Raw genomic sequence first — 16,249 nt, forward strand, 5'->3', positions numbered from 1 at the left:
TTTGCATCTCCTGAAGAGCAAGGAGATGTCGATCAAAAAGCCAGGGACGCCCTTCCATTATCTTCGTCTTGTCTCTATCATTCTCAAAACATATTGCAAACAAATTCTCCCCCAGATCTTTAAAAGTCGGATGAACCTTCAATCTCCATACTTCCTTCATAGTATTAGACAAAATATCCTTAGAAATACTCCTTTCATGATGAAGTTTTCCTAAAAGACTTAATGTCCCAGAATTCGATGTATCTCCAAGATCCTCCAAACCAAGATTAATACCTTGTTCCTCGACTCCGGTTAAAGAGAATTTCTCCCACTTCACTGTAAGATCTTCCATAGGTGAACTACAGATTGTAACTTGTCCTGTATGAAATAAACATACAGCAAGAGACACCTTCACCTCGCCAAAGAAAAGGAAACACCTTCACTTTAGAGAGAAAAGTACTGTGTGTGCTGATTTTCCAATAATTGAATCAAGTTATTGGCTGTACTCAAGTGCATATTGTATCCATTGCAGTGTCATCCGTGTAGTCATTAGCATATATAAATTGTTTAATTTGTACCACTGGTTACAATTCTTGATTTAATACGAATATAGAACTTGAATTGTTACATTGAGATATCTGTTCCTGTATGTCACGCGTTGACATAGTAATTTGATGCAGAGTGTTATTCTGCTACTACGTTATTTAATTTGGTTAAAGTTGTAAACTATGCTATGTATCTCTCTATTGCCAAATATATAATTGCGATGAATTGACTTTGTAACTACGTACTGGTTTATTTATATTCGCAATATTGTCACTTATTTAAGTTACTGTATCAACCATGCTTATAAAATCAGTGTATGCATGCTATTTATGTCCGATTGAAATTATTAATTGAAACTGAATTTACTCATATGTAAGTTTACACAACTATATATATATGTATATGGCTTCTTAGGTGCGGGATCCATCTAACACTATTCATACATGGGTCCCATAACGTTTGGGGGCCACACTTACACATAATGAATGGTGTTAGATGGATTCCTCATTTTAAATAAATTGAGGGATCCTTCACTTGAGAATTTTCATATATCTATATATATATATATACACACACAAACATAGGTTCTCACACGCGGGATCCCACAGTGTCTTTATTTTGCGGGATTGTATTCTCAACCGTTGGATCTGACCAACAGTTGATATTAAACTTAATAAAAAATTCAAAAAATATTTAAAAATAAATGTAAATCGACGTTCAACTTGTATACGATAAGTCGCCTTCCGGTCAACGTTTCGGCTGGAAATTGGTTGGGGTGGGTACGGATTGTCAAGAAGAGTCTAATGGTACCGTCGTTCGTCAGAGAAGACGACGTATTTAGCCAATTCGACGATGGGAAGAGGAGCGATACTACAACTTCAACCTCAATTTCCGGCCAATATCCAATGTGATTCAGATTGAGGATGGTCTGGAAAGCTTTTTCAAGGTTGGGAGCTTCGTTTCGGTACATCGATCGTCTGAAACGATTGTTGGGCGTCGACTTTTGGTGCAGCCAGTGCCATCTGCAATTTTGGAGAATTTGAATTTGTTTTTTAATTTTTTTTGTAACTTTTAATCTTAGCCACTGCTTTAATCGGATGGCTGAGAATACAATCCCGCACAATATCTAATTTGCGGGATCTCGCGGGTGAGAACCGCTGTGTATATATATATATATGTGCACGGTTTAATTTATTGAATTAAAGTTTTGATCTGTATATTTGTTTATTATTGGTACATAACTTGTCATATTTATTTGTGATTTTAAATATTGGCAATTTCTTAGAAAGTTCTGTTAAGAAAAGAGGTTATTTAATCGTGCATTATGGTAATTGGAAGGCTCCTCTTTCTTGGGAATCGCCTGGTTGTTAATTTTGAAAGTCACAAATTAAGTGTCATGTTATTACTTTAAAACGTGATAAGTGACTTTATTTATTTGTGTGTATAAAATTATGTCTATTGAGAAACCCACCGTCCTTCCTGGAAGTGATGAGAATACCACTGGTGGTCTAACCCCAGTTGGTCCTATTGCTCAAGATGGCGTGACTAAGACTACTCATGGTAGCACTTCTCTTCCTACCAACATGATTGGTATGGTTGGCCCTAGTGGAGTTAGTGTGACCACTCCGGTGGCACCCTTGTTGGGACAACCGATCTCATGACTGGTTGTGTGATGACTTCTGTGGTTTTGGGAGAAAAGCCAGAGAACTTCAGTGGTACTGATTTCAAGAGGTGGTAACAAAAGATGCAGTTCTATTTGTCCACTTATGGACTTGCCAAATACCTAACAGAAGTGTGTCCTGCCATAAGTGCGGATGAGTCCGATCCTTCAACCATTGCTGCTATGCAGGCATGGATGTGTGGAGACTATCTATGCAAAAACCTTATCCTTAATGGAATGGTGAACTCACTCTATGATGTGTATTGCAAAATACCCACCGCTAAGAAATTGTGGGGAGCTCTTCACAAGAAGCACAAGATCGAGGATGCCGACACCAAGAAATTTGTGGTGAGCCGGTTTCATTACTTCAAAATGATAGACTCAAAGTTTGTCGTTGCACAATTGGAAGAGTTTCAACTTCTCCTGCATGAGATTGAAGCAGAAGGAATGAATTTAAGTAAGGCTTTCCTAGTAGGGATGGTGATAGAGAAATTACCTTCTGGGTGGAGTGATTGCAAGAATCGCTTGATGCACAAAACCAAGGAGATGAATATGGAGGGATTCAAGATGGTGTTTGAATCCGACAAGTTTTCTATTAGGAATGGTGAAATGTATGTGGGAAGGGGTTATGCTAGTGATGGCTTTTTTAAGGCTTGTGTTGTTGTAATGGATGAAAAATCCAAATTTGTGTACTTGAAGGTTGTTATAGCCAATAATAATAAAGTAGAGTCTTCAGTTTACTTTGTTGTTTCTCCTTGTCTATGGCATGGTAGATTAACACATGTAAACTATGGTACAATGAAAAAACTGGCAAACTTGGGGTTAATTCCCAAATTTAATTTGGATGACAACCATAAATGTGAAACATGTGTTGAAGCAAAGTTTGCTAAAAAACCCTTTCACTCAATTGAGAGAATTACTGAGCCTCTAGCATTAATCCACAGTGATTTATGCGATTTGAAATTTATTCAAAGTAGAGGTGGAAAGAAATACTTCATCACTTTATTAGATGATTGTACTCGGTTTTGTTATGTCTATTTATTAGCTAGCAAAAATGAAGCTATGGACGCTTTTATCAAGTATAAAAATGAGGTAGAGACTCAACTTGATAAAAAGATCAAATCTCTTAGGTCCGATAGAGATGGAGAATATGATTATGCCTCATTTGATAAGTTATGTGCAAGTTTTGGAATAATCCACCAAATTACTGCATCATACACTCCTCAACAAAATGGGATTGCTAAAAGAAAAAAACAGAACATTAAAGGAGATGATTAATGCCATGTTAATAAGTTCCAGTTTACCTCAAAACTTGTGGGGGAAGCAGTTTTAACTGCTCATTATATTCTTAACAAAATGCCCCACAAAAAGACAGATAGTATTTCATATGAAATGTGAAAAGGAACACCTTCTTCAAATACTTGAAAGTATGGGGGTGTCTTGCTAAGGTGGCAGTACCTTCACCAAAGCAAGTCAAACTTGGACCTAAGACGGTTGACTGTCTATTTATAGGATATGCACATAATAGTAGTGCATTTAGATTTCTGGTACACAGATCTGAAATTGATGACATCCATGTTAATACAATCATGAAAACGAGAAATGCTGAATTTTTTAAGGAAATAGAACCAAGAAGATCAAGAGGTCGATGAAATAGAACCAAGAAGGAGCAAGAGATCAAAAATATCTAAATCCTTTGGTTCAGATTATCTAACATACATGGTAGATAGTGAGCCTCAGACATTCAACGAGGCAATGTTGACTCTAGAAGCTCCATTCTGGAATGAAGTTATAAACAACGAAATAAAATCCATTCTAAGTAATCATACTTGGGAATTGGTAGATCTCCCTCCAGGGAATAAACCAATTGGATGTAAATGGATCTTTAAAAAGAATCTTAAAGCTGATAGTTTCATAGATAAGTACAAAGCAAGACTTATAGCCAAGGGGTTTAGACAAAAGAATGTCTAGACTACTTTGATACTTATTCACCAGTCACGAGGATTACATCCATTCGGATGCTAATCGCCATAGCCTCGTTATATGAATCGCCATAACGTCTATAAATATCAATTGGTGACGACTTCATACATGCTCATATGTGTTGTGATGACACATGTGAGCGTGCACCCGTTGACCATCAAGCCGGATATCACAATAACCAATGGTTATTTCACATGTCACATAGATTTTTGGATAAATTGAGGGTAATATTTTGGGCCGTAAAATTAACCTTATGAAGTTCCCATAAGGAAACACAAAAGTGCCAACTCTAAAAGCCTGGACAATTAATCACCTTTCTTAGTGCGCATAAAACACGCACTTTAATATCATACTTAGCTAATCACCTTCCTTAGTGTGCAAGAAGACAAAAAGGTTCATAGCAATGTAGCCCTAGTTGGCACATCTTCAATTATTAGGACATTCGCTACATTGTAAATTACAAAGCAATACCTTTTTGGACCTTCCACCTTGGAAAGTTCGAGGACAGGAGAGGGGACTGCCATCTCGAAGAAAAGCATATATACACATTGTTGATACTTTCTTTATTTTCCCTAAATTATTTAATCATTTCCTTGCATAATTTTCACTTTCTTTTTCCCCCTAAATTAATTAATCATTTCCATGCATAATTTTCACTTTCAAGTGCAATCTAATGGGTCCTTGTGTCAATTCAAGGATGAGAAGCAGTGATTGAAGTTTCAATCGCATCCTTTTAATGTTGTTTTTTAATTGAAAAAACTCAGGTAGGTTGCAGGATAGTAATCAACGTCGATATCTATGTATCTATATCAATATACATTATTTAAAAGTTCAAATATTTAGAGATAACATTATTTGCATCTTGCTTTTTACTAAGTACACTCCATTAACCATTCAAAAACACACTAGAATGGGGTATACTTAGTAAAAAATAGGGTGCAAATAATGTTCATCTATTTAGAATTTATACCTTGCTCCTTGTGACAGTAGCCAATAATGAAATTTTTTTACTGGAAATTAAAAATTAAAATGGAACTCTGTTAATTTAAATATAATATTCACTAAATAATATTAAAAATTAATAATAATTCTGTTAGAATTATATTACTGTAAATATGTCACACTATATATATAGACACACACATATATAAACTGAAGTGTGAACTTTGTAAACTTGTTTTTCAACCTAGATGCGGTGGGTCCACGATAATTGTGTGACTCCCACTTTTATTGTGTTTTATTACAATTATTGAATTTTAAGTTTACAAAGTTGGTTCACATAGGAATATATATATATATATATATATATATATATATATGTGCAAGCGAGAGGTCGTGAGTTCAAGTCCATAAATATTTTTTTCATTATTACAATTTGTGAGTGGGCCCAGTCCAGTTTGTGTGAATGTCACCCTCCGTTATCTTCCTGCACTGGGTCTTGGCTCAGGTTTAAACTGGTCCATGAGAGTTGTGGGGTCTTCCATATGACCCGAGATTTACCAATCAATTGTCTTAAGAATAGGTGAGTGGGTCCACATCAAAAAAAATATATATTTAATTATGTTGTATGACAATAATAAAGCAAATAATATAAATTAATTCATGTCACTCTAATGGGCCCAGAGTGAGTACATTGCACGCATGCACAAAAGACTTCACATGTAATGGGACCAATTAATTCATGAATGTATGCGACCCCAAAAGGTCATACAAATTGTGATTTATCCATTATTTTTTGCTTAATTTGTTAAACAAAATGAGATACGGTAGTGCTAAATGGCCCAACAAATTTTATCCCAATTTCTCCCAATCCTACATGACATTCCACATCAGCAGCCACATCACTATTTTGTCTCTATATAACTACTCACATTCTCTCTCTTTCTTCTCTTTCCTCTCTTTCTCTCTCCTTTCTCTCCCTCCCACTCTCACAAAACACCACCACCACCACTGTACCTCTCCCGTCCAACCACCGATCGGAGCCGTCGACCCACCGAACGGAAGCGCCCGACCACCACCATCATTTTCCGACACTCCACACCACCCACCACCGCCTGTATCGTCGGAAAAAAGCTCCCAAATGACGAGATCACCATATCACAAATCACGTCGATCCGGCCACCTCTTGCGACGTCTCCGACAACCGACCTCATATTTGGACTCCAGGCATCAATACACACCTTACCCATCCATTTTCAGACCAAATAGCTACCGGATTCCGACGACCCGAGCAAATTGCATTGTTTCAAAAACAATGCAATTTGTCGATCCGGGTATTCAACCACCTCCAACAACATCTCCGGCCACCTCCAACAACGTTCCCAGCCACCTCCAACAACAATGTAATTTTGCTCTCATTTTTTTGCATATTTGGAAGTTACACTGTTTTAAAAACAATGTAACACTGTGTTTACAACCATTTGAATGATTATGCTTTTAAAACAATGTATCTACATTTGTTATTATTGTCTGGTTTGTGAACTACTTTTTTCTGCGGCTTATATTTGTCAATTGTGGAAATTACATTGTTTTGAAAACAATGCAATCGCAGGTCTGTGTGAAAAACAATGTAATTGCATGTCTGTATACAGATAAACAATGTAATTGCATTCATTAACGACAAAAAAAACAATGTAATATCATTCTTTTCAATGTAATTCGTGAATATGAATGATTTACTGGTCTATTTGTGGATAAATGAGATGTGATGAAATAATGGAAGTGCGGGAGAAAATGAAAGTGGGAAATAAAAGAGGTAATGTTTGATTTTCAAATTTTAAACAAAAGAGAATGGAGAAAGAAGGGGGAAATTTGATTTTCAAAAAAATTTGCCATGTCAGCAAATATTCCATGTCAGCATGACTATGTGACACTGCCACCTAGACTTGGGACAACTTGGGTTAAAAAAAGTTGGGCCATTTAACATTTTCGAATGAGATAACTCTATGGAAAATACTTACTTCATATATAAATTCTCAAAGTAAGGAGTAATTTTTGAGGGAGCAGATGAGTGAAATGACAAGTGAGATTCATTATTTTAGGTCTCACATGATCCAAATCAATGGTGAAAACATAGATTCTTATGTATATATATCTATAACACTCATCTTGGGATAGAATTTGTGCTTCACGTGCATTGCTGGTATCTTGCTAAACTAATTAATTAATTCACTTTCATAGTACTTTTATATTAGTACATTTTGAACCTTCTCAATTAACAAACACATCCATATTAAATCTTGATCTAATTCATAAGGATTTCATTTTATTGGTTCAATAGATATCACAATCTCTTACAAAATTTTGAATCAAATCTTACAAATCAAAGCAACCTTTAATGGATCGGTTCCAACCCTTTTTTTTTTCCTTTATCTTTTGTCTTTATTTCTCTTTGTTCTTATTTTTGTCTTTTGCTCCTTTACATGCCAATTTTTTTTAAGGATGGAATGTAACATTTTAATCCGTTTTACTTTTCTTTCTTTTTCTTTTGTTTTTTTCACTTTAACTTTGATATAAAATTTCACATATTTATAATATTATGATGGAAAATAATTGATTCGTCTCCATCATCCAATTAAATGATATTAAAATCAGAGATGACTCTGCCGATTCTTACCACTTTTGAATCAAATCCTCTCTGTTTTCTCTCTAAACAACCATCCGCACACTTCTTTCAAATTTGGAGAGGAGTTGGTGATCTCTTCGACCGCCTCCTCCTCTCCGCCAGCAATTTTTCAATATTTTTCTTAGTTTTGTGTCAATAATATGAGCATATGACGGGTTTCTCCTCTGAATTTATGTTTGGGAGATGACTTGGCTTCAAGAGCGTGTATGATTGGAGATCCCTTAGCACGTTTTGGATTTCAAGCTTCAAATTCAAGTATCAATATGCAAGATTTCAGTGTCATCCGGTGTTTGTCCTTTTCTTTTGAGGTAGTTATCACATTGTGTGATGTAATTCATCTTTATGGTGGCTCTAGTGCCTTTTAAAAGTTCGGGATACCCGCAATCTCCACTCATGCAGGCAGTGTTCCATCACACCATCCACTCTGTTTTTAAATTTAAAAAATAGTGTAGGTCCCACACGGTTCACCACATCAGATGGTGATACTGAAAATTACGGGGATTTTCCATTGCAGGTTTCCCCGTTGGCCTTTTAGGCCTCAAATTCTCATACCTAATTTATTGGATAAATGAATACAATTCTATCTATTACCTTTTTTAAAAAATAATTAAAATCTCCTAAATATTCAACCTCACTTGCATGAATGATGACCATTCTAAGTAACTTTGGATTTCCAAGGTGTAATACACTTATTAATTGCATGATCTTAGCAATTAATTTTTTACTGCGTGGACCACATATATATTCCATTCAGCCACATTTAACAATTAATCTATTCACAGAGACAACAACAATCACAAAGATAACTGTTGTGTCTTTAAAATCTGTAATAATGTGTCTAAGAAATAATTTCAGTAAGATGTTATTCGATGATGTTTATTAAGACAACAGTAATATGTCTGAGAAATATATTCAGTAAAATGTTATTCAATGATGTTTATTGAAGTAATTGTCATGACTATAATCCCACATCCAGTTAATACAACTCGATTGAGTAGTATATAAACAAAGCTTCAGCTTGTCTCACACAAGTGAAACGTTTTCTGGATTTAAGTACTTTACAAACGGCCCAAGAGAATAAATCTGTGCGAATCTTTGGCTCAAAGCAGACAATATCACTTTGATGTGTTTGGGCTGAATTTTCTAACATAGTATCGACAGTGGCGTACCTAAGTCTTTCGGGGTCCCGGGCAAAAGAAAAAATTTAAGGTTGCATATTACTTAAAAATATGAATCTTGTAACATTTTAAAATCTAAAATCACTAATGATGTTGGTGTAATCAATTTTTTTCGGACAATCACTTTCAATAGACAATATAACTAACTCATTTAGCATTTCTTGTGACTACTATAATATTAATAGGTTAGTATTTTTTCTGAAATATGGGGCCCTAGGACTTTGGGGGCCCTGTGTAACCACCTGTCTTGCCTGCCCCCAGGGACGCCCTTCAGTATCAAAGCGAAAACTCAATCCATTTGGACACAATCTCTACTTGTGTAAATTTATTGGGTCTCGCGACACTTGTATTCTCACATGGGTTGTATTTTTTGGGTGCAAGTACTTCACTAACAGGCAAACTTTTTCTCTTCTTTTATTATTTTACTTTTCGTTCTTTTGGCCCAACTAATCCCAAAAATACCTGGATCATCCATTGAGCCTAGGATATAGGTAGGGTGGCGCAAACACCGGCTCCCCAAACCCCCCAAGCGCATGGCGCCCTTTATACCCAATCCCAGTGACCCACCCTCGGTCCCATTGGGTCATTTTCACAAACACATGGCATGCACAACCAGATCTCTACTCTTTTTAAGGTCCTAAATCCAAACCTTCAATGCGTTGTTCTTCTTTGACAGTAGAGAGAGAATCTACGATCTGAAAGTGAATTTCCTTCTAGTGAGAGAGAATTTAAATTCATAGACAATTCTGTTTCTTACTCATTTTACCTGGCAGACGCATTAAAAAATGAATGCCTTAACTCGGCACCATAACGGTCAACTTTCCTGCGATCTCTGATCAAGCTCCAGCTCCAGCTAGCTCTTCATAGTACAAACTGAAGACACCACTTGCAAGTAAGGATCCTGAAGCAATCAGCTTCTTCTCTACGTAATGTTTTGGATATGTCAGTGCGTCTGTTTTGGTTGAGTGGTTACTGATCTATATGTGGCATTGGTTTTTGTTGTTAGATTTGGAGTTTTGTGTATATATATATTATACGGTGATGCTGAAATGCATAGCGTGTTCGAAGAAGATAAACACCAATGGATCTCTGTATTGTCGAGAAGAGGAAGAAGACGTTGTTGTTGCTGGGACTCCGAGGACCAAGCAAGCCATCAAGGCTCTTACTTCTCAGGTTAGCGCTGAAGTTCTGTCTCTGTTTAATTCCTGAGAAGATGTGGATATGTAAGAGATTTTCATATTATTGTAAAGGCTCTCGTTTCTATATTTTATTCAAGAAGCTTGAAACTACTGTTCTATTCCTACAATTTCACACAAATGGTTGTTTATATATAAAAATAAGAGCAGTCAAAATGAAGGCGATGTTGTGTTTTATTCTGTTAATTGTTTTCTGTGAACAAAAAATGCCATGAATGTGATAAGAGTCAGGCATTAGATCTTATCTTCCCTTCTTATTCTTCCCATTTCTAGTGAACCACAATAGCAGCTTTTTTGGTATTTTCAATTACCCTAGGACAAAGAAACCCATAATTTGTTTCCTTTCTCCATTTTCTAGTAGCTAACCAGAGAGGAGGATTTATGTTCTGTTTTTAACCTTAATTGAACATTTTTTTTCCTTTCTATTATTAAAAACGAAGTCATACTCATACATTACGCACTAAGGGGATAGGCACAGAATTTTGTACTTTGAATAGCAGAGATTGCTTTAGTGACAAAGGATTTTTTCTTGATCCAGATCAAGGACATTGCACTGAAAGCATCGGGGGCGTATAAGAATTGCAAATCATGTTCAGGATCATCAAACCAGAACCGGAATTATGCAGATTCAATTGCAGCGTCAGACTCTGCAAGGATCCGGTACTCATACCATAGAACTGGAAGTTCAAACTCAATTTCGGGGTTGTGGGAGAAAGAAACAGATGCAAGACTGAAAGGGTTATCTAGCGGAGAGGGGACACCAGCATCTGTCAGTGGTCGTACGGAATCTGTTGTGTTCATGGAGGAGGATGAGCCCATGGAATGGGTTGCACAAGTGGAGCCAGGTGTGCTTATCACTTTCCTTTCATTGCCTCATGGAGGGAATGATCTAAAGCGGATTCGATTCAGGTACTACTGCTTGGACTGTTTTTCATTTCCCAAGGAAGATGCTTGATTTCGTTGAATGTGTGCTGATCTCTTGTTTCTTGATATTGCAGTGGCAATTTTATCACATAGGTGTTTTATCGTCCTTTGTAATTTGGGTTTATAAATGATGCCGTTTGAAGGTTTTCTTTTATTTGGTGCCATTTTTCTTGGTGTTAACAGTGATTCCGGTTAGGCATGGTGACATCCTCCTTTTGTCATTAATTGGATGAGACTATTGTGCACTGACTCTGCCTGTGAATTTTTTCTTATTATAATTAAGGACAATGCTAGAGATCCCCAAAATTTGACTCCCAAAAGTCCCACAAATCTACGTGGCATCCCACAAATCTATGTGGCATTAAAATAACCATTGATTAAAAACACACATGTAGGGCCCACTTCACATCCAACACTCCACATTAAATGGGGGTCTTTTGGAGGTCACTTTTTGGGGGTTTCAAGCATTATCCTATAATTAATTATAAATATATTGGGTCTTTTGGAGGTCACTTTTTGGGGGTTTCAAGCATTATCCTATAATTAATTATAAATATATTGATTAGACTGGTTATTCATATGGGTTGTACTTTAGACCATACACATGCATCATGGTTTCTTGCAACTTCATTTAATTCTGTCATGTTTGTACAAACAGATTATTTTCTGCCTGTAGTGTCTTTTGGTTTGACATTACAGCGTTCAATGGTTGCGTACTTGCATGGACGCATTTGGCTGCTATTGCTTTTATTAATGAAAAAGAGAAAGACGTATCTGTAGTTTGACTGCATTTAGAAAATTGGAAGTTGAGACACTGCGTCGGCCATAATGGTATACCACATATCATGAAGATAGCAAAATGTAGTATTCTAGCCAGAGTATGAAATGCAGCATTAGAACTAAGATTTTCATCGTACTCATGCACATACTAGTACCAATTCAGTGAGTCACTCCCATTCAATGTTATTCCAGAATGCTTTGAAAATTTAATAAAGTAACCATCCACACGATCACTCAAAGCTCAAAGAGAACTTCGATTTACATTAAAAAGTAGTCATTCTTCAGATGTACCAATATCGTGTACTCTTCTATTTGCTATTTTATGAACCAAAAATATTGTGTGATGCATGTTTTTGGTATGCATCTGGATGTTAATCACCTTGTTCTGCCTCTCTAAAGAAAAGGAGAACAACTCCTGAACACTATTCCCTTTCCTAGCTAGGTACATAACTTTTTTGAGGTGGACTCAGCTTAAGTTCACTTGGCCACAATGCGAAGTCACCCCAGCCAAGTGGCTTTGCTCTGGTTAACATTGGCTTTGCCAATTTATTGAATTTATTCCTTGTTGATAAGTCACAGCTTGTGATAGTTTTTGGATTTTGTACCTTATAGTGGCCAATGTGTGTTTGGCGTTATGGTCTTTATGCTTCCACCTCTAAGATACATATGTTGCAAAGTTCTAACCTGCTACTTTAGTCCCAGAATGGGGCTTAACTTAGCTTGTTTCAGATTTATTATGAAAGTTTTTTTTTTTTTTTTCAGAATTAACTAGTTACTGCAATAAGTTGGCGTGATGTTTAATTTCATGTAATTGTCGTCATCATCATCATCAAAATTTTAATACAAACAATTTTGGATCTGCTACTTAATAGTTTGTCACGTAATAAAAAAGTTATGTTAACTTTATTGATTTATCTTAATTTGATGAACCATTTATATTATGGATCATGCTGACGAGCTTTTGGTCTATATCATTTTCTTCTTAGCAAACCAAAATTTTTTGGGATCAAGAGTCTGGTGAAGATGGTTATCTTTCTAGCAAAAAATTATGATTGGGCTGGAGAGAGTACCTGTGATAATTGAAACAATTAATTGTGCTTTTATTTCTTGTCATTTCAAGAGATTTAGTTGTGTTGTTTTGTACTCTGGCTAACTGAGTGACAATTCTTTTTCCCTCCAGCTTTTAGAGATGCTTATATCATTTTTGGTATGGTGATCAGAAAATTCTCAACAGATTGGCATTTGCATTGAGCTTGAGACTTGTAAACTTGTTGAATGATATGTGTTTTTATTGCTAGTTATGTCAAGAAATTTGATTTTGCATACCATAAAATTATTTTTTCAGTTTTTGGCTTTGTGATTGTTCGATATTTCTAGATGTTAGGGTCGCTAACTCTTATTTTGTTATATTGATCAGCCGTGAAATGTTCAACAAATGTCAAGCTCAGAGGTGGTGGGCAGAGAACTATGACAAGGTCATGGAACTATACAATGTTCAACAGCTCAATCACGAGGTGGTCCCACTTCCTACTCCACCAAGATCTGAGAATGAGGTGAACTTTATACCATATGTCATTTATGGACTATAATCGTGTAATTTTTCCAGGACAACTATTTTAGCTCGTTTAGTCATAATAAATCTAGATTGACTGTGTTAGTAATCAATGATTTTTTTCTTTTCCGTGAAAAAGGTTTACCCTTTACAGATGTTGGTACAATGACCACACGCCATGAAACTCAATAAACGAACTTATGTTGGTGCAACTAGACTAACATCTGGATCTTTTTTCCCTTTTTTTCTCCCCCTCAAGTGTACTCAGATCCCACTTCAGAGCTCGAGGATTGAATCGGCCAGGGACAGCCCTGTGACACCACCATTGATTCAAGAGAGGCCACGCAACTTCCACCACCCAGCTGGCGTGGGCTATTCTTCATCAGATTCACTTAACTGTAATCAATTGCCATCCAGCCATTATTGCAGCTTAGCTGCTCTTGCTTCAACTCCTAAACTCTCCAGCATCAGTGGGGCCCAGACAGAGACATCATCAATAGATGGATCTGTAAGGACTAGTTCTTCCAGGGAGGTGGATCGCTCAGGAGAGCTTTCCATCAGTAATGCCAGTGATATGGAGACTGAATGGGTTGAGGAAGATGAACCAGGAGTATACATAACTATCAGAGCACTACCTGGTGGTGTTCGGGAGCTAAGACGTGTTCGTTTCAGGTAACATGGAATACATGGAATCAAAACTATTTCTATTTAAATTTTATTCCTTTCTCACTAATTGTTGGTGTTGCATTGCTACTCTTCTCGGTATAGCAAAATTAAAATTTCAAACCTATAATTGATTACCATCATGAAGTTTTGTCCTTTACCTTCAACGTAATTTTTTTTAGATTGGATCGACAGTTAAAAATACTTGTACACTTTCTGACTCTACTGCCCATTTTAACATTATTTTTTTCCTGAACTTGAAGTCATATGATTGAAACAACAGCTTAACCATGTGAACATTCAGGAAATAGGTTTTCATAGGAACATAGATTGCTGCACCCACTCAATTGTTTCTCATGAAACTGTGTATGTGATGCATTAATAATGTGTTGAATGAGATAATTGTCTCATCTCCAAGAGAAGCAGTGGAGTAATTATATTCATAGTTTCTGACCTTCTTAAGAAAATTTTGTTGTTTCCATGGCATTGAATTCTTTCGTTCTTTATTTTTCTTGGTGTTAATTTAGAGGTTAGTATGCTGACAATGTAATTGTTTTCATTGTCAAAACGTCACCTGTATCTCTCTTCTTTTTCCCCATCCAAATGCATTATTGTGTTGCCGTAAACCAATTCCTCTATCGTGGTCATTCAGGATTTTTAGCATACAATTACCAAATTCATTTCTGTCAAAGAATGAGATCATCTTCATATACTTGAAAATGCAGTTTCTTTTAAGACTAATTTCGGACCGAATCCTAATTGATTTTTTTTATGGCTTGTGATGTTAACTGTTACTTGATACGGTGTGAAAGGTGAGGTGTTTGATCCTATTACCCGGTGGACGCCAGACTTGTCACCTTTCTGTATTTCCGTTTGTGAAACAGTAGTTGGGAGCTCCTATTTTGCTGCCTCCTATATCAACATATTGTATCCAACCGCTTAACCTTGATATAAGTGCTTTATACTGATTTTTACCATATGTCTTATGCAGCCGAGAAAGGTTTGGAGAAACGTATGCCAGGTTATGGTGGGAACAGAATCGAGCAAGGATACAAGAACAGTACTTGGGAGCTTTGTGATCTACCAAATCTATCAGAATGTGGGGGTTCAGCTGTTGATGTTGAAGCATTCTATTGGTCTTGTGGAAAGAAAGGTTGCACAAATGTATCAGGAGATGTATACTGCGGTATATACTTGCAACGCTTGGAAATTGGTAAAGAAATTTTAAAAAAAGAATGGAAAATGTTGATTACAATTAGAATCTTTAAGTTTTACTGACCTACTATTCTCATCTAATTCATAAATATGAACTAATCTCTGATACTTTTTACAACGCGATTGTCAACTGTCTAAGTATCAATTTTCTTTTAAGGAGTCGAGAATGGAAGCTCGAGTATGAGATCCATCAACATTAATGTCTTCTTCTTATTTTGTGCTCTTCCTCTTGGTCCTGATATCTGACTCTCTCTCTTTTTTTTAATTATTTTTTTATATATGTAATTGATTCAAACATGTATGCACACGAAAATTATAAGTATCACAGCTAATAGTGTCTCAGGCTCTCAACACACCATCCCAATCTCTTGCTAGGGTGAGTCAACATGCCTACATGGCATGAATTAAAAAATATATATTTTCTCAATTTTTTTACCAGTTGAATCTAGCAGCATCTCTCTCTCTGCAACCCCTCTCTCTCTATCTCTCTTTGTATTCTCCAGAAGACAACACTGGTGATGAGGAAGACGATGGCACCACTATATGAGCTGCCATTGGTTTTCGATTTCTCTGAGTAGATCTGTGGTACTCGATTTGGGTCTCTTCCTTTGTAGTTGATTTCTCTGAGTAGATCTGTGGTAATCGATATCTCTACATAAATATGTAGTAGTCAGTTTCTTTGCGTATATTGGGTCTCTTCCTTTAGGGCAAGGTATGTGTTTTCGATGTCTTTGATTTCTCTGCGTAGATCTACCCAATTCTGCTGTTTTGAATGGCTAATGCTGGAGGAGAGTACTAGTCCCTATGCCATTCGGATTGATGGGCACTGTCACAGTGAGAGGAACTTAGGATCGGTAATGCTAAATGGCCCAAGGTTTTTTGTACCAACAAATCCCAATTCTAGGTGGCATTCCACATAGGTTTCCACCTTAGCAATTTTTGGACTCC

General features: G+C 36.4%; 1 protein-coding gene across 1 annotated transcript; it reads left to right on the forward strand.

Moving 5' to 3' along the window:
• The first annotated feature begins 9,455 nt into the window (after window positions 1-9,455).
• LOC120001522 (protein Brevis radix-like 2) lies at window positions 9,456-15,416 on the forward strand. The gene is made up of 7 exons (XM_038849895.1): window positions 9,456-9,605; window positions 9,745-9,863; window positions 9,978-10,144; window positions 10,706-11,076; window positions 13,289-13,424; window positions 13,683-14,095; window positions 15,078-15,416. Exons 3-7 carry the CDS (start codon window positions 10,013-10,015, stop codon window positions 15,163-15,165), a joined length of 1,140 nt encoding a protein of 379 aa, XP_038705823.1. The 5' UTR covers window positions 9,456-9,605; window positions 9,745-9,863; window positions 9,978-10,012; the 3' UTR covers window positions 15,166-15,416.
• Window positions 15,417-16,249: the final 833 nt, after the last annotated feature.

The sequence above is a fragment of the Tripterygium wilfordii genome, chromosome 7 (assembly GCF_013401445.1).
Source record: "Tripterygium wilfordii isolate XIE 37 chromosome 7, ASM1340144v1, whole genome shotgun sequence".
In the NCBI taxonomy this organism is placed as follows: domain Eukaryota; kingdom Viridiplantae; phylum Streptophyta; class Magnoliopsida; order Celastrales; family Celastraceae; genus Tripterygium; species Tripterygium wilfordii.